Source organism: Heloderma suspectum, chromosome 4 (genome assembly GCF_057233095.1).
Source record: "Heloderma suspectum isolate Gila_16-S chromosome 4, 16-S_ref, whole genome shotgun sequence".
In the NCBI taxonomy this organism is placed as follows: domain Eukaryota; kingdom Metazoa; phylum Chordata; class Lepidosauria; order Squamata; family Helodermatidae; genus Heloderma; species Heloderma suspectum.
The window spans coordinates 100,123,268-100,144,268 of record NC_139461.1 but is presented as its reverse complement, the minus strand read 5'-3'; the positions used below and the strand labels follow the sequence as shown (position 1 = coordinate 100,144,268).

Sequence of the window (21,001 nt, the reverse complement as noted above, 5' to 3'; positions counted from 1 at the left end):
TGAGGTTAGGTTTGTGGGAACATGGGACAGGGTGTTTTCTGTGGCAGCACCCTGATTATGGAACTCCCTCCCTAGGGAGGTTAGATCAGGTCTTTCTTTGTTTAGTTTTAGGCCGGCTGTTAAAACACTTTTGTTCTGCCTGGCATTTGAATGATTTTTAACATAATTCTGATCACTGTTTTTAATGATGATCTTTCTCCTGTTTTTAGTTTTATTATGGTGTTGTTTCATATTTTTTACTTTGTATGTCAACGCAGAAAACCTTTCTGGGACAAAAGGAACTAAAATAATTTTAGAAATAAGTAAGTAAAAAAGAAAGATCATGAATAGGGCCCTGGATGGAATGTTGTTCTTCAAGAGGTTTGTCAGTTTGGAGAGCATGCTCTGAGGTGACCCCAACGTAAGTTGCAAAATACTCATGGCAACTTTCAGATAATTAAATTAGATTCTAAAGGATTAGTGGATGATATAAACCTTAACTGGTAATTCCTGATAGAATACTGCGATTCACTTTTTCCATGCTTCTTTTCTAGAGCAGCACTTACACAAATATATACACATACATATATGTATGCACGCATCCATCCATAAACAAATTCCACTGAACACTGACTGAAATTTCCTATGCTGTTGCCTCTCAATGAAGTGAATCTGCTAAATGAAAATCTGACAATATTCTCAAACACGAATATCCATGTCTTCAGAAGATAAAACTATTCACTGATACCAACTATCAGGAGAAACAGAACCATCCATTTTCAGTGCTGCTCAATAACTTCTTTGTTAAATTTTCAGAAGTTACAAGGAACTGATCAAATTACCCATCATATCTTCCCCACTCTGTGTGCACTGTTCTGCACACAGGAATTTCTTACTTCCCTCTCCCCATTAGCAGCTTTCCCATGAGTAAAGCGCTTGTAGAAGATCTATATATTAGGGCTGTGCATCACTTCGGCCTGAGACCCGAACCACAAGTCCAAGTGGGCCGCTTCAGACAATTTCGGGCCCCTTCTGAGGCGAAGTGGAGGGGCCACAAAATGACTTGGAGTGGGTCGGGAGCTTGGTGTGCTTCAGAACTGCAGAACCCCAGCCAGCTGTGCTGGCACATCCAGCTCCTTACCTGAGGTGACTCACAGGGGTCGCTGCTGCCGTGATCTCCATCACTGCTGTTGCTGCCACTGCCATCGCCGCCCCCACTGCAGCCTCCTCCTCCTCTGCTGCTGTCACCGCTGCCACTATCGCTGCCGCCACCAGTTCCTGAGCCCTGGACACACACCAGCTCTTGTTGTAGGAAGTCGGAGTCACCATTTTTAAAATGGCGACTCCCTGCAACAAGAGCCGGCGCACGTCCAGGGCTCAGGAGCTGGCAGTGGCGGGTAGCGATAGTGGCAGTGGTGACAGCAGCAGCAGCGGCAGCCAAGGTAAGAAGCTAGGGGTTTGCACAGGGGTGTCAGGGCCCCCTGAAGCAGGATTTGGATGGGCGAATCCTGCTTCAGGTACAGGGCTGAGTCACCCCCTGAATCAGCCCAAGCTGAATTGGGCCCGTTGTCAGGAGCGCTCTGGCGGCTTCTCCCAGTAGATTCCAATAGCCAACTCAAGACACAGATGAAAGGATTTCTTTTCAAAGCTTTAATCCTTTTACAACTTAATGACTCTTTCAGATGCGAATCACCAGCGACTAAAACAAGGAACAGCAGGGTAGCCTAAGCTTCAAGTAGTCGGTTGATCCCCGTTTGAAAGAGAGTCACTTGAAGACCCAGAACTTATGGGCTAGGGAGAGATCCTCCCTCTTTCCCTTGGGTCCATTGGAGGAAGCCATTGCTTGCACACCAAACGGGCGCTACGCCTCCTTTCCACGCCCTCCATCGCTCGTCGCTCTTTGCGTCTGCGTCGAGCGTCTAAGAAGCCCCCCTCCCGCATTCCCTCACTACCCGGGTTGCTATCTATCTCTGGAATGCTGGCAGGAGGAATCTCTCCCAGGTGCTGAGCCTGTGAGGGATGAGCTGGCCCCTCTCCCATGGATAGCTGTTCCTCCTCAGAATCTGAACTGCTCTGAGGCTCTCTGGGCTCAGTTTCCACCCTGACATCTGTCTCTGAAGCCATGAGGCAGCTTCCAAGTCAGATCAGGGGGTCCCTGCACAGCCCTACTATATATGCTTAATGTATATACAGTGCCTTGCATGAGGATTCAATCCCCTTTGACTTTTCCACATATTGTTGTGTTACAACCTAGAATTAAAATGGATTTAATTGGCATTTTTACCATTTGATTTACACAACATACTTAACATTTTGAAGGTGCAAAATATGACCCTGTTCAGACGCACATTGGGTGCATTAGGCTAACCATGGTGCAGCATGGTTAGCACTAACCACTGTGAGAGCCCCTGCTATCTGTGCAGGTAACCACAGCCTGCAGCATGGTTACCCTAACTACTCACTAACCACCAGAGTTACCGCTAAAATCAGCAGTCCTCCAGATGGGCCACCATACATCCCAGTGGCCTCAGTGGAAGAAGCTGCAGGAGGTGGCCATTTTGGGGCCTCAGTGGAGGAAGCTGCTGCAGGCAGCCATCTTGGGGCTTGGTGCTTCAGCAGCTGCAGGCGGCCATTTCACAGGGGCTGGCAGGTGCAGGTTTGAGGGCAGGGGTGCCATTTGAGGCAGGAATGCTGCTTGGCCACAAGTGCTTGTGCCTGGGAGCGCTAAGTGGTCAAGATCGCTGTGCCAATGACAGCGGCAAGGGATCAAAAGCATCTTTCTCCCAGCGCTTCTCCAACTTTTGTACTGCAGGAGAGGATGGAGAGTGAGGAGGCTATCATGTGTTGCTGGGCAGATTTTGACCATGGAGCTCTGGTGGGACAGGCTGGGCTGATTTTAGCTGCTCTTGCTAAGGAGCTCTATGGTAGCACTCAGTTATCTACAGGGGCATGTTCAGATGTCACTCTAAGCCATGGTTAGGGCTGCTAACCATGCTGGAGCAAGTGGTTAGTGAGTGTGGATGGTCCATGGTTAATAAACCAAGATGGCTGGGAAAAACGCCGTTCAGCCATCATGCCAAACGACCATGGATAGCTAAAAAACGCTAACCACCATGGCTTAGCGTGATATCTGAACAGGACCAATTTGTATTGTGGCACAAAAGTTAATTAAATGAAAACAAACTAGCATTTGTTGGTTGCATAAGCATTCACATCTCTGAGTCAATGCTTGGTAGAAGCATCTTTAGCAATAGTTATGGCTGTAAGTCTTTTGGCATATGTCTCTACCAGCTTTGCTCATCTGGATCCTGAAATGTTTGCTCATTCTTCTTGGCAAAATTGCTCAAGCTCAGCTTGGATGGGGACCGTTGGTGAACAGCAATTTTCAAGTCTTGCCACAGATTCTCAATTGGATTGAGGTCTGGGCATTGACTGGGCCATTCTAAGACATTCAGGTTCTTGTTTTTAAACCACTCCAGTGTAACTTTGGCTGTGTGTTTAGGGTCACTGTCTTGCTGGAAGGTGAACCTGCACCCCAGTCCCAGGTCCCTTGCAGACTGAAATAGGTTTTTCTCTAGAATTGCCCTGTGTGTGGCTCTACCCATCTTGCTCTAAATCCTGACCAGTTTCACAGTCCCTGCTGATGAAAAGCATCCCCACAACATGATGCTGCCACCATCTTGCTTCACTGTGGAGATGGTGTTCTCAAGATGATGAGTACTGATGGCTTTGCACCACACATAGTGTTTTGTGGTAAAGCCAAAAGTTCAATTTTGGTCTCATCAGACCACAGAACCTTTTCCCACATGTTTGCTGTGTCTTCCACATGCCTTCTGGCAAAATCCAAATAGGATTTGATATGGGCTTTTTTTCAGCAATGGCTTTCTTCTTGCCACTCTTCCATAAAGCCCAGCTTTGTGGAGCATCCAGGGTGATAGTTCTCCCATGGACGGTTTCTCCCATCTCAGCTGTGGATCTCTCCAGATCCTTCAGAGTTATCATTGGCCTCTTGGTTGCTTCTCTGACTAATGCCTTCCTTACCGGTCACTGAGTTTTGGTGGACGGCCTTCTCTAGGTAGAGTTGTGGTTGTGCCATATTCCTTCCATTTTGTAATAATGGATTTAATGGTTCTCCAGGGGATGTTTATAGTTTGGGACTTTTTTTTTTTTTAATAATCCAGCCCTAATTAGTGCTTTTCCAGAACTTTATCCCGGATTTGTTTTGATAGCTTCTTGGTCTTCATGATGCTGTTTGTTTAGATATGCTCTCCAACAAACTCTGGGGCCTTCCAGAAACAAGTGTTTTTAATCTGAGATCAGGTGACACGTGAATTGCACACAGGTGGACTCCACTGAACTAATGATGTGACTTCTGAAGGTAGTTGGTTGCACCAGAGCTTATTTAGCAGTGTCACAGCAAAAGGGGTGAATCCATATGCAATCTAGTCTTTTCATTTATTTATTTATTTATTTGTAAATCATTTTGTAAAATATGTAGTGTTTTTTCCTCACTTAGACATTATGGACTATTTTGGTAGATCAGTAATCAGAAATCCTAATTAAGGGCACAATCCTTTGGGGATAGGTGGCTGCCTCCGAACTCGGAGGTGACCGCCTATCCAATGCAGGGCAGGAGAAGCACAGAGGGGATTGGCCCCTCTGCACTTCTCCTGCTCTGCCCGGAGGAGGCTGCCGGACAACACATAGGATGTGTCGTACTGGCATTTCCACCTTCCCCACCCTGGAACGCCCCCATAGGACGCCCCATTTTGGCTGCTCCATGCTCCTCTTCTGAGCGCAGAGCATGGGGCTGTTCCCTGCTGCCTGTGAGGCAGAGCAGGGAAAGGTCAGTTCTCTGGGAACCGACCTCGGGAGCATGAGCTCTGAGATCAGTTCCCGAAAACCCACATATCCTATGGCTGTCTAGCTGCTGACTAGTGGCTCCCTAATTAAATCCATTTTAATTCTAGGTTGTAACACAACAAAATGTGGAAAAGTTGAGGGGAGGGGGTGAATACCTTTGCAAAGCACTGTACTGTATACATAAGAGACTAGCTAGAACTACCCTTTAATGTTCAATAGCACATATGACACGTAATGTTTATTTGACACTGAAGATATTGACCTGTAACTCAGAGCTACAGTGCACACAGGGAAAACCAGATCAACTAGGTTTTCCCATTCACCGTTCTGTAGAAGGGACAACTTATTGTGCATTTTCCTTTGGGGACAGCAGGTTGTCCCTTCCACCAAACTGACAAGGAGAAACCTTGTGGTTAAGACCTCCATCTGGGGAGTGGAGTTTCCACACCAATAAGGAACTGCAGTAATCAGGAGAGAATGAATGTATTTTTATAAATTGAATGAAATTATTGTACCAATTTATACACTGTATATACTTATATATCCGATGAATATTTGATGTCTACCTTTCTGGTTTCATCTATGCTAAATGAGAAAACGACACATTTTAAAGAACTAGTTTAAACTTTCTCCCCAAAACTATGATGCATCCCAGATGTTCTAATTATGATTGTTTTTTCGGCATTTAACATTTTGCCTCTTTCCTGCTGCCTGAAATTATAAGTTTATTTATGTTCACATTTCAGCTGAAGAAACACAACTTTTAATTGTTAACAGATGTAATATCAAAGTATACTGATTATGTAAATGAAGGCGGGGTGTGTGTTGTCATAATCCTAAAAGCTGTATCACAACTTGTCTATGTGCTACTAATTTGTTTGTTTGCTCCGTTTAATCCTTTCTCGATGGTGCTCTGTGGCAACAATTTAAAAATATTCTTAGAATAGCTGTTAAATTACAATGCACCATTGCGTTTTAACCCATATGACCTTAGTTTCCTTACTTTCTTCACTGTACAGATTCATTTGATGAAAGCACAATTCTAAAGAAGGTTTTAGTACAGAATATTATAGCTCTCAAGGAGTCAGCTATGATAAAACTGCATGATGTAACAGATAATGCTCTACAGTTCTAGATTATTCTGTTATTTATCCATTTCAGTGTGTGAAAAGACTTTAAAACTGAATTACTTTTGACCTGGAATTGTTTCTTTCCTGAAAAGTTTTAATTTCACATCAATGTATCAGAGGGAAAATAATTGTGTGCACCATAGATGTGCTGATTGTATTTTGCTCTATTTTAAAATGCAGTTACAGAGATTCAAATAATAACAGAGCATTCTAATTCACATAATAGCACATATCACCTGTCTCCTTTTAAAAGCACCTTTTTTATTAGAAACACAAATCAATACACTCAAGGGGCTGCAATAACTACCTTGGGCAATTTGTATTATCATTTCCTTTTTAATGTTCTGACTCTAAGTAACTTATTATTATGAATGGCATGAAAATGGCAACCTGTCACAATTGATTTTTTTAAGCCTAAGATTTTTGTTCTTTAAAAAAAATTATTATCTTCCTACTAAATAAAAGTCTAGGTTATAAAAGGCAATCTCAAGTTTCAGCTCATGATAACAGAGATGTCTTTTTAATAGCCTTAAGGAAGATCATTGCTGAAAATTAGCAGCTGACTGCAGTTTTGAATGGAAAACCCCCATAGATGTAGAGATATTTTTCATCAATAATTTAATCATGGTAACAACATTTTGAATACAGGGTAGACTGTCCCACCCCCCTGGACAGATATCTTGGAATCAGATATTCCAGAAAATCCCACAAAACCCTACAGAAGGAAAACATACAAAATTGGTTAAATGACGTGTTTCACTGGCGGACAGTTTAAGTTTTCAAAGTGTTGTCTGGGGATAAATATGGAGGACATCTTCATGAGCATCCCTATCCATACTCTACCCCAATTAATGATGCATAACTATGAGTGACTAGAACTGCACTGGGGTGAAAGTCTTGTGGTAAGCAATGAAAATGCCAGTGCAATGTGGCAAAATACAGAGTGCCCGTGTTCCAAAGAAGTGGCACCACTACCATGGAGGCCTTTTCCTTGGCAGGCACCTGCTTCACCTCACCAGGCTGGTAGACCTGAAAGACCTCAAAAGAACATCTCAATGGACAGGCAAGATGGACAGGATGAGGTAGTCTTTCAGGTACCCTGGGCCTAAGACATTTAGGGCTTTGAAAGTCAACACCAGTACTTTGAACTGGGCCCAGAAACATACACATAACCAGTGTAAATCTTTTAATTGTGAGATATTGTCAAAGTGGCACTTTCCTGTTAATAGTCTTGCGGTCACATTCTGAACCAGTTGAAGTTTCAAAACCATCTTCACAGGCAGCCCCACACAGAGTGCGTTACAGAGGCCATTCCTGGATGTTACCACAGTATGAATCACTGTGGTCAAACTATTCCGGGTCTAGCAAGGGCCATAGCTGGTGCACCAGCCTAAACTAGTGAAAGGCCTGGGGCACTGATGATAGTTTGGCGTCCAGAGTAAGAACCAGATCCAAAAACAGCCCCAGGCTAGATACTTGCTCTTTAACAGGGAGTGTAAGTACATCCAGTCCAAGTTGAACAGCACTTCCCCACATTAATGAAATGTCAGCCAACAGAACCTCTGTCTTGGCTGGATTTGGCTTGTTCATTCACCCTCATCCTTTCTTTACTGACCCCAAGTACAGCTGCATCACCTCTCCTGGCTCCGATGCAAAGGAAAAACAGAGCCAAGCATCATCAGTATACTAATGATACGTCACTCCAAATCTCCGGAGATCCTCAATAAGCAGCTTCATCTATGTTAAAAAGCACAAGGGACAAGGTAGAACTCTCTGGAACACCATAGCACAATACCACAAGTGCTGTAGTGCTGAACTACAGCATCCCAGGACCATCTTCTGTACCTGTCTGCCAGGTAGGACCTGAACCTCTGGAGCTTGGTATCCCCCAATTCCCAACCATGACAAATGTTTCAGAAGGATACCATTGTTCCCCATCCCTGTTCTAAAGCCTTAAGTAGCATTCAAGGAATTGTAATCCCAGTCCTTGTTTTCAGCGATCCTAATGTATCCACAACTCAACTGAGAAATCCCGAAGCTTGATTATTTTTGCTAATAACTGACCCACCTGCAGTTTGAGACACACTGTAGTAAAAGTCATAATTGAATACTCTTTAACTGAATATTCAGCATACTTATAAAAAACAGTGCATTACAAATTGCCCAGATGTTAAGGAGCTCAGCTTTATGCACTGCCCAAAATAACTGAGTAACAGGACTAATTAAAATTTTAACCAAACAAGTACTCATAACACTTAAAAACACTTAAAAATAATAAGTTGGGAGAAATGTGCTCCATACTTGTAAAAGCTGGCTTGATATCCTTACTTATGAATAGGAAGCAGAGATAGACAACTATTAAAACCCTATATGGTTCCAGCCCAGCCTATCTTAAGGAGCACCTCCAGCAACACCAGACAGGCCGCTTAACAAGATCAGCCTCAGATGGCCTTCTCTCTGTCCCATCAGCCAGGACAGCTAGACTGGTGGGGATGAGGGAGAGGGCTTTCTCTGTGGTGGCCCCCACTCTGTGGAATTCCCTCCCTAGGGAACTCCGCCATGCCCCCTCTTTAATGAGCTTCCGCCGCGCATTAAAAACGTGGTTGTTCAGGCAGGCATTTGGGGTGGGTTAGGGTATTTTAGAAAATGTTTTTATTGTAGAATTTTATTGTTTTAAACTGTTTTATTATATGCTGTACATTGCCCAGAATGGCTGGGTGACCAGCCAGATGAGCGATTAATACATTTAATAAATAAAATAAATAATAAATAATTTTAAATAGAAACAAATACAATACAGCAAAACTTAAGACTAGGTGAACCAGTGGAGATAGCATTTATACAACAATATATGAACCTAATCCTTTCTTTAGTCTTGAAATGTGTTATTTTTGAAAGGAAAAGATGTTTAAAATATTAAAGTTATTTATTTCAGCGTTCTTTTTAATCCAACCAGCCTACCTTATTCTTTGGATTGGATGTGTTCATTACACTGCGAGTCTCTTTTCCAGTGTAAATAACAACACCGATTACTGTTCCTGCAATAAACAAAGCAAAGTAAAACAAACTGTTTATATAAAAATACTACCATGGGAGAAATAACAAAAAAAATAAATGGGAGAAAAATGAACAAAAGACTATTTCAGTAGCTAATATAAAAATACAAATTTTTCTTTTAGCATCTTTGACATAAACAGTTGCTACAAATACTGTGGATTTGTTCACATGTTATGCTTTAATGTGTTACTTCTTCTCCATACTCCCATTTATCTTTCGAGAACCCTGGTATATCTGATGTAAATAGCTACTGCTTTGAGGGAAGTGAGGAAGAACATAGAATCACTTCAGATAAAAATTTGGGAAAACAGGGTGTTTTAAAGCTTTCCTAGGGTGTTTGCAAGATCATTTCAAAACTACGATGTATATATTTTCTCAAGAGCATTTGTTAATCCTCTGAACTCTACCAACTGGATTGTAGCAGCCTTCATGAGCAGCTGATGGTGGATATCTTAAGTACTGGGCAATATCTTCCACAACACCATTTTCACCATCTGAGAGCAAAGGAAGCAAGGTCAGTCCCTTAATCCTTATTTTACTACAAATAGTAAACCTGCAACAACAGGGCCTGACATACTTCTACAATCATGGGGCCACGGCAAAAAAAAACATGTTTCTTGTGTCCACCAACCTAATTGTTCTCACAGGCGGTCATGCAAGTAGGGCCTCAGATGCTGATCTAAGAGTATGGGAAAGGTGATATGGGTGAAGATAGTCCATCAGGTCACTTGGTTCCAAACATTTAGGGCTTTAAAGGTTAATACCAACAATTTAAATTGGGCCCAGAAATACACTGGCAGTCATTGGAACTGATACTTTAAACTTGTCACACGCTGCAATCGCCTAACCCCCAATTACACTCAGGCAGCCACATTTGGCATCAGTTAAAGTTTCTAAAACCCTCTTTAAAGGCAGCCCCATATAGAATGCGTTACAGTAATAATGCTTCTGCACACTGCAGCTGCATAATCAGACACGATCCTGACACTTAAGCCCTATGCAGACATTCTCCCAAGCATATGAGGGTGTTGAGTGGCAAGGTCTGAAGCAGAAGGAAAGGGCTGTACCTCAGTGATAGAGCGCATGCTTAACATTCAGAAGGTCCCAGGTTCCATCCCTGGCATCTCCAGGCAGGACAGGGAAAGCAACTGCCTGAAAAACCTGGAGAGCCGCTGCCAGGCACTGTCGACAATACTAGGCTAGATGGACCAATCATCTGACTCAGTGTAAGGCAGCTTCCTATGTTCCAGAGTTGTATTTGCGTTTGTGTGAATGTGAGTAGAACTCTCCACAAAATCGGGGACCCTGTTTTTTAGACATTGTTTGATCAAACAAGTTCTCCAATCATGGGGAAAGTTCCACTTGCATTCAAGTGAACATGAGTAGAACTCTGCATCAGACATTGCCACTCAATGAGGCAAGGTCAGGGACTGAGGGGCATCACACAAGGGGATGTAGAGGATAGTCCCCTAGATTGAGCCTTCATATATTCTGGAGAACACTTGCATAGGGTTGTAGTTGTGTGGAAATATTAAAAAAACTGCCGACGTTCACTTTAGAAGCTGTGGTTGAAACAATGGTCTCAGAGCATTCAGATCAAAACTCCTTCCATAACTCCTTATTTACCTATATGAAAAATTAATAAAACAATGTTGGGCTTTTAGTACACTTAAGCAGGTGAATTGTGTGCCATACTTGAAGATTCCAGAGGAAGCTTAAAGAGCAACATTCTATTACTGTCTGACTACTGTTGCTCCCTCCCCTCATGCTGAACTGAGAGTATGTGAAAGCTTAAACCCAAGTAATAGGTTCAAAGATGGTAGAAGCAACATTCAGGATTCTGAAGAACAACAGGAACTATGGTGATGAAAAAGAATAATAAAATATTGAAGATTTAACTACTAACATCTTCACTCATAATCATTGTTTCTTACCTGAGGCAACAACAGTGCTGGCCCATAATGTATTTTCTATGCTTAGGCTTTCATGAACAGTTGGATCACTGTCTTCCTGTTAAAAATAGGATCAACTTGTAAAATAAATTATCCCACCAAAAAAAAAAAAAAAGCTTTAAAATCACACATGTAAATGAAAAATAAAAATAAAAGTGCTAAACACACAAATAATGACCTGGACCTTTTCTTTCACATTTACCTCATTAACTATATATTCATAGAGGTCTCAAATTAACTGTCTTTTTATTATATCTTAAATTTATGCATTAACATTTAGTATTGGTTTGAAGCAAAGGGAAAAAAAGGTTATGATGCAAATCTATTGGGTTGCCACCTGCTTGATGGAAGCTTCCTATCTTGGAGGCTTCCGAGATTCCTTTGTCCTGCCTGGCTGCTGCCAGCAGGGTGGGAGGAGCAACAGAGGCGTTTTTTGCCTTTCCATCCACCTTTCCATTTTTTTCCCCACTTGACAGCCCTCTGAGCCATGGTGGGGGTGGTACTGGAGAGACCACAGAATAGAGCGTATTTTGGCTTCTCTTCCCTTCCCTCCCCTCCCCTCCCCTGGGAACACACCCCTTCCCTATCTCCCAGTTGCATCTGCAACCCTCCCAAGGTTGCAGTAGTGTCTCCAGGCTTGGGAGGACTCTGAAAAATCCCATGGCCCCTGGGACACTGTCCCAGGACCATAGGATTGCACCCTAAGTATATTTAAATATCTCCAGTTCTGGGGATCTGAGATTATAAGAGGGATAATTGACAAATTACTCAGAGACTCTGCTGATACAGGGGACCAATTCAGCTGGTCCGCGCCAGGAAACTGATGGATCCGGATGGCTGCCTGATGGCTCCTTGGGATTTTCCTGTCACTTCAGCAGGCAATTCTGCTGAAGCCCTGGTGGACTTCTGAAATGGAGAAACGGCCTGGGGAGTAGACATGATTGCTTCTGAGTGTCCTCTCTCATGGAGTGGAGCCAAATGAGGCCCCTGGTTTTCCAGGGCGCTGTGGGAGATGAAATGGGTGGGACGTTGACTAGAGCAATGTTGGTAGAAAACCGGAATGAATCTGATCAAGCTTGGGCTACAGTTCATTTTAAAGCCTACTCCATGACAATGAGGGTGGCAAAGAAACTGCACTTCACCACCACTGTGTCTGCACAGAGTTACCCAGCAAAGCTTTTTCGGGTTGTGAAGGGCCTATTACATTCTGTCATATCTGTGCCAACTTGGATGCCATCACTGATCCTGGTGGATGTAACTTTGGCCCCCATTTGTCCAGTTACAATGGATTTGTAACTGAACAATTTGAACAGCCTGAAGATATGGCCAGGATCCTTGGAGAAGTGAGGTCTACCATTATGTGCTGGACCCTTGCCTTTCCTGGATTATAAAAGCAGCCCGGGGGACTGAGTGGGTAAGGGCAATAGTGAATGCCTCTTTAGGGGAAGGTGTGAGTCTGTCTTGCCTAAAAGAGGCAGTGATAAGACCTTTGTTAAAAAACAACAAACCCACTGTATTGAATAATTTCCAGACATTCTCCAATATTCCATTCTTTGGCAAGGTGCTGGAGCATGCAGTGGCTTCTCAGCTCCAGGGATTTCTGGATGGGGTGGATTATTTCCATTTAAATCTGGCTTCAGGCCTGATTATGGGCAGAGACTGCTTTGGTCACCTTAGCAGTGGATGATCTATGCTGGGAATTGGACACGGGGAAAGTGCTCCTGTTGGTTCTGTTGGATCTCTCAACAGCTTTTGATACCATCAATGATAGATGCCTTCTGAGGCATCTGAGATGGGTCTGGGAGGTATTGTTATATGGTGGCACCATTCCTTCTTAGAAGGGCGATCTCAGAAGATGGTGCTGGGGGATTCCTGTTCGATGCCATTGCCGTTAGCCTGTGTTGTCCTTCAGGGTTCCATCTTATCCCTCATGCTATTTAACACATACATGAAACTGCTGGGAGAGACTGTCTGGAGTTTTGGGGTTTGGTGTCACCAGTATATAGATGACGCCCAACTCTTTTCTACCCAAATCCAGGGAAGCTGCTCTAGTTCTAAACTTGTGTCTGATGTCGGTAATGGACTGGATGAGGGTAAACAAATTGAAACTTAATCCAGACAATACAGAAGTGTTCCTGGTCAGTTGAAAGGCAGATCAGGGAACAGGAATTCAACCTGTGCTGGATGGTGCTACACTCCCCATGAAGACTCAGGCTCACAGTTTGGGTGTACTTCTGGATTCAGCGCTGAAGTTGGATGCCCAGGTTTCAGCAGTGGTTAGGAATGCATTTGTGCAGGTGAGGCTAGTGTGCCAACTGTGACCATTCCTAGAAATGGCTGATCTGGCTAAGGTCATGAATGCCTTAGTTATATCTCATTTGGACTACTGTAACGTGCTTTATGTGAGGGTACCTTCAAAAATTGTTCAGAAACTTCAGCTGGTCCAGAATGCTGCAGCCAGATTATTAACCATGGCTAGTTACAGGGAGCACATTACTCCCCTGTTACAACAGCTTCACTGGCTACTGGTCTATTTCCAGGCAGAATTCAAAGTGCTGGTTATGACCTATAAAGCCCTATACAGCTTGGGACTAGGTTACCTAAAAGACCACCTTCCCTCATATATGCCTACCTTGGTCTTCAGATCTTCAAGACAGGCCCTTTTTTCAAAGCCACTACCTTTAGAAGCACATTTGGTGGTTTCACAAGAGTGGGCATTCTAAGTGGCCAGTCCCAGGCTGTAGAACACCCTGCCAAGGAAGGCTAGGTTCGCTCCTTCTCTGCTGTCCTTCCACTAGCAGGCAAAGACCTTTTATTCAAGCAAGCCTTTGGCATGTAAGCAGGTTGGTTGGGTTGGATCTTTTTATTGTTGTGTTTCAGTGTATTTGTTTTATTATTATTTTAATCAAGTGTTATTTATGATTGTAAGCCACTCAACCTGGGCGGCATGGCTTGTTAGAGGGGGAAACAACCTTCAACTAACCCATGGGCTGTTGTTGGATTATTTGGGGGTTGTTTCCCCCTCCCAACAAGCCACGCCATCCAGGTCGGCTTGTTTAACCCATGGTGATGGGGGAAACCAGGTCATTGTGTGTTAGATTGGGCTTCCTGACAGGGTGTAATTCAGAATCCATATGTAATTCAGAATGTTTCATGTGAAGGCAATGGATAGTTTCTCATGAGCGACAAAGCTTCAGGATAAGGAACTCAACAACACATTCACAACAAATTCATATGCTAAATGAAGAGATGAGTCAATCATCTGTCAAAATGCTTCTAAACAGAAAATGAAGCATGCTGTCTAATGATGGCTGACTGATTAAATACAGGGTAAGTGTTGAAAAGGAGCATCCATGATAACCATCTCCGATTGCAGCATTAAGATACCGTGCATTCCATTTAAACTAGGAAGAGTATACAAATAAGTGAGAATCCTACAGGCATCAGTTTTTCTGAGTGAACTCTGGGTGAGGCAGTACTCAGGGTCCCCAAACCACTGAGTGTATTTCAGGAGTTTATTATGTTGGAGAACCTGGGGAGCTCCCTGCCAGGCTTTCCTTGCTGGTTCCACCTTTTCCAAAACTTACCTGTGTAAGGCATGATAACAGCCTCATCTTTAGGACTCATGCAATTAGGAACATCCACTGCCATTAGGAAGCCTGGTAACCAGAGTTCCCAATGCCTCCTGGCTCAACCACTTGAACCAGGGTGCATCGGGAATTACATGTGTCAGGGGACAATGGACTCTGTGTGAACATCCAAGACTTAAAAGACAAGTCCTCCACAAACCAGTTTTGGGAAAGGAAGGTCTGGCACTAGGGTAATCCATTATAAACTGGGTGTGAACTTTGGTGAAATTATAGGTTTGGCTTATAATGGGTTCGTTAGGGCGCTTTCAAATCTTTATGAGCCTCCCAATTACGAATTTCAGTGCTATTATTAATCACAGTAGGATATAACTATAGTATGTCACATTCTTTCTGCAGGAACAACATTCAAGTTGATATGTATTGGTTGTAGGCAACAGTAGTTTGCAAATATAATGGCCCAGCCTAATCAGAAAATATTTGATATTTGAAAACCAGAATGCAGGTTTGTGCTTACCAACTGCCTCTGTTGCTCTTTCCCAGCTAGGCTCCCTCATAGAATCTAGGCCCAACTAGTACCCAGAGGAAGACACTGCAGACACCAACCAGCTGTTTGGCAGGAGGGTGGTGAGTTCAACCCATTCTTCCTCCACCTCCCAAACTGCTGATCAGCATGAACACTGCATTTTAAAAGATGGATTTCACATACAGGCCTAGCAGCTGAATCAGAAGGATTCAGAAGGAGAAGCTATATACAACCATTTACATGAGCAAGTTCCCATCCAACTAGGGATGTACACACAGAAGTCTGGTTCTATGAATTAGATGGGGACCTGCTCATGTAAATGGCTGTATACAAAGTCTAGCTGGATTGAAGCAACTGTTTTTTGCTCTATGGACAGGATGAACAATGGTTTCTCTCTTAACATCCTTTTAAATATCTGAAAACTGTCAATGCATGTTTCAGCTGTACTGTGCAATCTGCCTCCACACCATAGGCACTATATCCAATTCAATAATATCCAATTTACTGTGCTGCACAGCAGCTGTAAAAAACTGGATTGTCTCATTTGAATTTTGCCACACACCAGGTATACATCTGAAAACTATATTCTCCTGGAGAAAGAGATACGTCTCCTATATTCTCCTGGAGAAAGAGATATGTGTTGCAAAGTTCCATATATAGTTTTGTATTAATGGTTTTGTATTAAGGAAATGCCACTTCATATCTGCTTATAAACTGTATCAGCATAGTCCTCATCTTTATGGTTGCCATGATCCTTTTGAGAGAAATGTTTCAGCATGCACAGTGGGGTGTAGTGGAATAGCACCTTAACTGGTCACTTTTGTTTCATCAAGTGTTCTCATATTAAAGATAAATGCATGTTGCTTACCTGTAACTGTAGTTCGAGTGGTCATCTGTGCATTCATACATATGGGCTCTGCGCCTGCACTGAGCCTCATTTGGGAAACTTCTAAAGCTGAGGAACATTTTGGCGGGAACTCTCCCCCACTGTCCACTGTGCATGTCCCAGTGGGTTCCCACCCATTCCTTCAGTTCCTTGAGACTGCCTAGTGTGGCCTCGAATCCTAGAAAAAAATCACACCTCGATACCAACATCAAATTCAACATGACACCACAGTGGGGATGGTGGGTGGGTTGTGTGAATGCACAGATGACCACTCTTAGAACTACAGTTACAGGTAAGAAACCTGTATTTCTTCTTCGTGGTCTCTGTGCATCACACATATGGGCGATTGACAAGCTCATGTACCGGTGGTGGGTAGGTGTTTCACGATAAGACTGATGACAGCTAGGCTCGCCCAAAAGCACAGTCAGAATGTGCCTTGACATCCAGTTTGTAGTGCTTTACAAATGTTGAGGGTTTCAACCATGTTGCCACCATACATAAGTCCGACAATGGCACATCTTTGTCAAAGGCTGTAGATGTGGTGACCGCACGTGTGGAATGTGCCTAAACATGAGATGGACATTCCAAGCCTGACAAGTCATAGGCTAAACCAATAGTTTGCACAATCCACGAAGCCAACTTTGAGAAGTAACAGGGAGACCTTTCCTGGGACAACTGTAACAAACAAAAAGTTGTTGTGTCTTATGGAAAGATTCTATCCTTGACTCATAAAAAGCGAATGCTCTTTTAACATCCAGAGCATGCAACTGCCTTTCCAGATCAGAAGATGGGTCCGGGAAAAAGGCTGGAAGTGAGATGGATTGGTTAACGTGGAAATCAGAGACCACCTTTGGCAGAAAGTCTCAGGTCCACTTTGTCCTTATGAAAAATCAGGTAGGGGTGATCAACCTGTAAAGCACAGATCTCACTAACACACCTGGAGGACATGATGGCAACCAAAGAAGGCCACTATCCATGAGAGCAATCGAAGGTCTGTCATGGCCAGAGGCTCAAAGGGTTTTGAGAGGAGAGAGTGTAAAACAACAGAGAGACTCCACTGAGGTCCCAGAGTTCTCACCGGAGGTGCTGAATTCTTTATGCCCTGCAGGAACTGACAAGTAGTAGGGGGAGTGAAGAGAAAAACCTTGAACTTGCCCATTATAAAAAGAAAGAACTGCCAAATAAACCTTTATGGATGAACGTTTCAAACATTCCTGGAACAAGTGATGCAAAAACAAAAGAACATCTTCAATTGATCCCTTAACGGGATCAAAACCATGAAGAGTTGCAAACTTCAAAAATGACGACCATTTAGCTGCATTGGAATGATGCATAGCCGGCTTCCGAGCCACATCCAAAACTGCCTGGACTTCCAACGGGAGCCAAGTATCAGTACTCACTGCTGAATCCTCCAGGCTGTGAGTTTCAGGGTGTTGAGATCGGGGTGTCGAATCTTGCCTCGGTCTCATGAAATCAGATCCGAGGAGTGTGGAAGGCGGAGGAATGGCCGACTGACAGATGCAGCAGAGCTGCAAACCATGGCTACCTGCAGCACCCTTGAGAGAAGGGGAAATGGAGGGAATAGGTAAACCAGTTCCCCGTGCCATTGAAGCTGAAAGGCGTTGTCCAATGACGATTAACTGATCTCCCCTCTTGTGCAGAATCTCTTGCATATGGCATTCACTGGGTTCGTGAATAAGTGTCAGGGTTGGACTGGAGCCCAGAGAGCCCCAAAGCAGTTCTGATTCTGAGGAAGAGATAGAAACTGTGGGAGAGGAACTCGCACGCTGTTCAGAGGAGCAGCCAGGGGGAGAGCCCCTCCTGGTACACATTCCTGAGATAGTGACCCTGGCAGGGAGAGGGAGGTGCAACAGCAGTTTCTGGATGCTAGGCGCCAGCGCAGTGTCAAGCGGGAGATGGTGGGCGCTGAGAGGAGGCACTCAGCCTGTTTGGCGCGATGGCAACAGCGTGCCCTGATGCCCCACGGGAAAAGGGTGGACTCTCTCCTCCTAGCCCATAAGTACAGAGGTTTCCTGCCTTCCCCTCCAAACGGAGATCAACTGATTCCTAAGGTTAGAACCCCCGAGTAGGCAGCTCTCTTAAGTCTCATTTGTAGAATCAAGCAATTAGCATCTGTAAGCGTCATTAGGTTGAATGGGAATAAAGCCTTGGAAAAGAGCCCTATTGTCTGCGTGTTGATTCTGGCTACCTGAGGATTTCAGAAGGCGGCAGAGGCGACCTCCCGACAGCAAGTCTGCTATTGGCCAACCCTATGTCAGGAAGAGACGATGTAGGATGGAGGGAGACATCTGCCATTCATGGGTTGATTTGTATGACTGGCTTAGATTGTCTGTCAAAACATTGTCTTCTCTGGCAATGTGAAGAATGCTCAAAAGAATGTCCTGTTGAATTGCCCACTGGAACACATCCATCATGAGACTGAAAAGTTTGGATGAATGTGTGCCCTCTTGCTTCCTGATGTGCCACAACACAGCAGCATTGTCAGTCAGGATTTGGACATGCCTTCCTCGAAGGTAAAACTTGAATTCCCACATCACTTTCCAAACAGCGAGAAATTCTAGGTAACTGATATGATGTTTTTTCTCCACTGCAGACCAGGTGCCCTGAATCTGAAGTGGACCATAATGGACTCCTCATAATGAAAGAGAAACATCTGTTGTCAATATCCACGTAGGGCATGTTTGGACAAAGGGAACGCCCTGGCTTAGCTTGCGTCGCTGCATCCACCACAGGAGGAAATTTGCTATCTCGTCTGGAACCTTCAGGCAACAACACCAGGCATCAGAGGTGGAATCGAAGTTTCAGAGCAACCAGTTCTGTAGTGGTTGCATCCAAAGCCTTGCCCAATGAACAACTGTGACCAATGCCACCATATGATCCAGTACTATTTGAACAGTGTGAGCAGTGACCTGTCAACAAAAGTAAATGGTCTCCGTGACAGCAATCAGGTGATCCTGCCATTTTCAAGGAAGATACGTGTATGCAACTGCTGAATCCAGTAACGCCCCTATGAATTGGAGCTGTTGTGTAGGCTTCAAAGTTTACTTTTCCCTGTTTGCGTACAGGCCCAACACTCCTAGTGTTCAGAACAATCTCGATGGCATGACAAAATTCAGAGTCCAAGACGAGGAGCTGATTGTCCAGGTAGACTTCGATGTCCTGAAGTCGAAGATATGCACGCACAACTGCCATGCATTTTGTAAAAACTCTCGGGGCAGGTGCTAGACAGAAGGGCAGGACCCAAAACTGGAACATGTCGATACCAATGATGAAATCCAAGTACTTCGGGTGAGCCCCTGCGATCGCTGTATGGAAATATGCGTCCTTCAGGTCCATGGCAGCAAACCAAACATTATTCTGAAGGATAGGCAGGATTAAAGCCATTGTGGTCATTCTGAATTTCCTGGGAGTAATAAACTTGTCCAAGTTCCCCAAATCCATGATGGGACGGAGGCCTCCATCCTGTTTCGGTATGGTGAAATAATGGGAAAACCAACCATCCCCCAGCTGGTATGGAAGAACTTTTTGTATTGCTCCCTTTTGGAGCAGTGTGGTAATTTCCAGGAGAAGAGCCTGTGATGGGGAGGTAACTTGAACACCACCCAGTTGGGGAAGGGTGTGAAACCTTATCATGTAACCCTGACTGATTATACTTAACACCCAGCTGTCTGTTGTTCTTATTTTCCAGGTGGGCAGGAAATGAGCTAAAACGGACCTGAAGAAAGAAAGAACTGGGCATGTTTAGCTTTGAGAAGAGAAGACTGAAGGGAGATATAATAGCGCTCTTCAAGTACTTGAAAGGTTGTCACAGAGGGGAAGGCCAGGATCTCTTCTCAATCATCCCAGAGTGCAGGACACAGAATAATGGGCTCAAGTGACAGGAAGCCAGATTCTGGCTGAACATCAGGAAAAACTTCCTGACTGTTAGAGCAATTTGACAATGGAACCAGTTACCTAGGGAGGTAGTGGGCTCTCCCACACTGGAGGCATTCAAGATGAGGCTGGACAGCCATCTGTCAGGGATGCTCTGACTTGGATTCCTGCATCGAGCAGGGGGTTGGACTTGATGGCCTTCCAACCCTACTATTCTATGACTCTATGACTCCATGATAATGGAATTCAGCTGTGGATGTAAATATAAAAATGCCGTGTCCTTGTCTTGCACATGGTAGAGGGACTCGACGCTTAGGCATCGGTGCCACTGAAGACGGGGCACTGAGGACTGGTAATCTTCAGCTGAATTATGAGGTGAAGCTGGTCGAGGAGCTGGGACAAGAGGAAGGACCAGTTGTGCCACAGGTGAAGGTGGCAACTGTGTCGGCTTGGGCACTTCTGACTGGCTCCATACCAAGGATGAGGATCATGGAGGTACAGGTGGGGGTGGATAAAACTCACCTCCTGCAGGAGGATGGGAAATAGTCGCTGACGGCCAAGGATGGTACTGAGGTGAGGTTGTTCCAAGGTATGTGGTTTGATCATAGTAATATTCTCGATCCTGAGAACAATGCCAGTCCTCAAAGGAGTAACGTCTTGGTGGTGGATACGACCATTCGGAACTTCTATCCCAATCGCCATGAGGAGACCTGGACTTTTCCCTATATTGAGATTCATAATGCTTACCAAGGAGACCTGAACGCGTCAGAAGGATGGAAACGGTGCTCTCGGTCCTGGGGAGAGGATGGCAATCATAGAATAGTAGGGTTGGAAGGGGCCTACAAGGCCATCGATGTTGAGGAACCTAATTTCTCACTGAAGAAGACAACTGGTAATCTCCCAATGGAGGAGTTTCTTGGTCCCGAGAAACTGGCTACGGAGGGGACAACTCTAAGATTTCACCTTGTGACACCGTAGAAATTGGCTTGATTACAGGAACGGTCGGTACTGATGAAAGTACACATATAGGTGAATTCAGTAAAGGAGGAAGTGTTGGAACCTTTCATTTTGAAGACTTACCACCAACCCTCTTTTGCTTCTTGAGATTGTCAGATCCCGACTTTGGA

At 44.2% G+C, this 21,001-nt stretch overlaps 1 protein-coding gene across 4 annotated transcripts in view; it reads right to left on the bottom strand.

Moving 5' to 3' along the window:
- ATP9B (ATPase phospholipid transporting 9B) overlaps nucleotides 1-21,001 on the bottom strand; it is a 200,942-nt gene that overhangs the window by 96,034 nt on the left and 83,907 nt on the right. For all 4 annotated transcript variants that reach the window (XM_084850042.1, XM_084850044.1, XM_084850040.1 and 1 more), the window contains 2 exons: nucleotides 10,964-11,039; nucleotides 8,934-9,010 (listed from right to left, as the gene is read on the bottom strand). In XM_084850042.1, coding sequence (XP_084706168.1) covers nucleotides 8,934-9,010; nucleotides 10,964-11,039 — 153 coding nt within the window. The remainder of the gene's footprint in view (nucleotides 1-8,933; nucleotides 9,011-10,963; nucleotides 11,040-21,001) is intronic.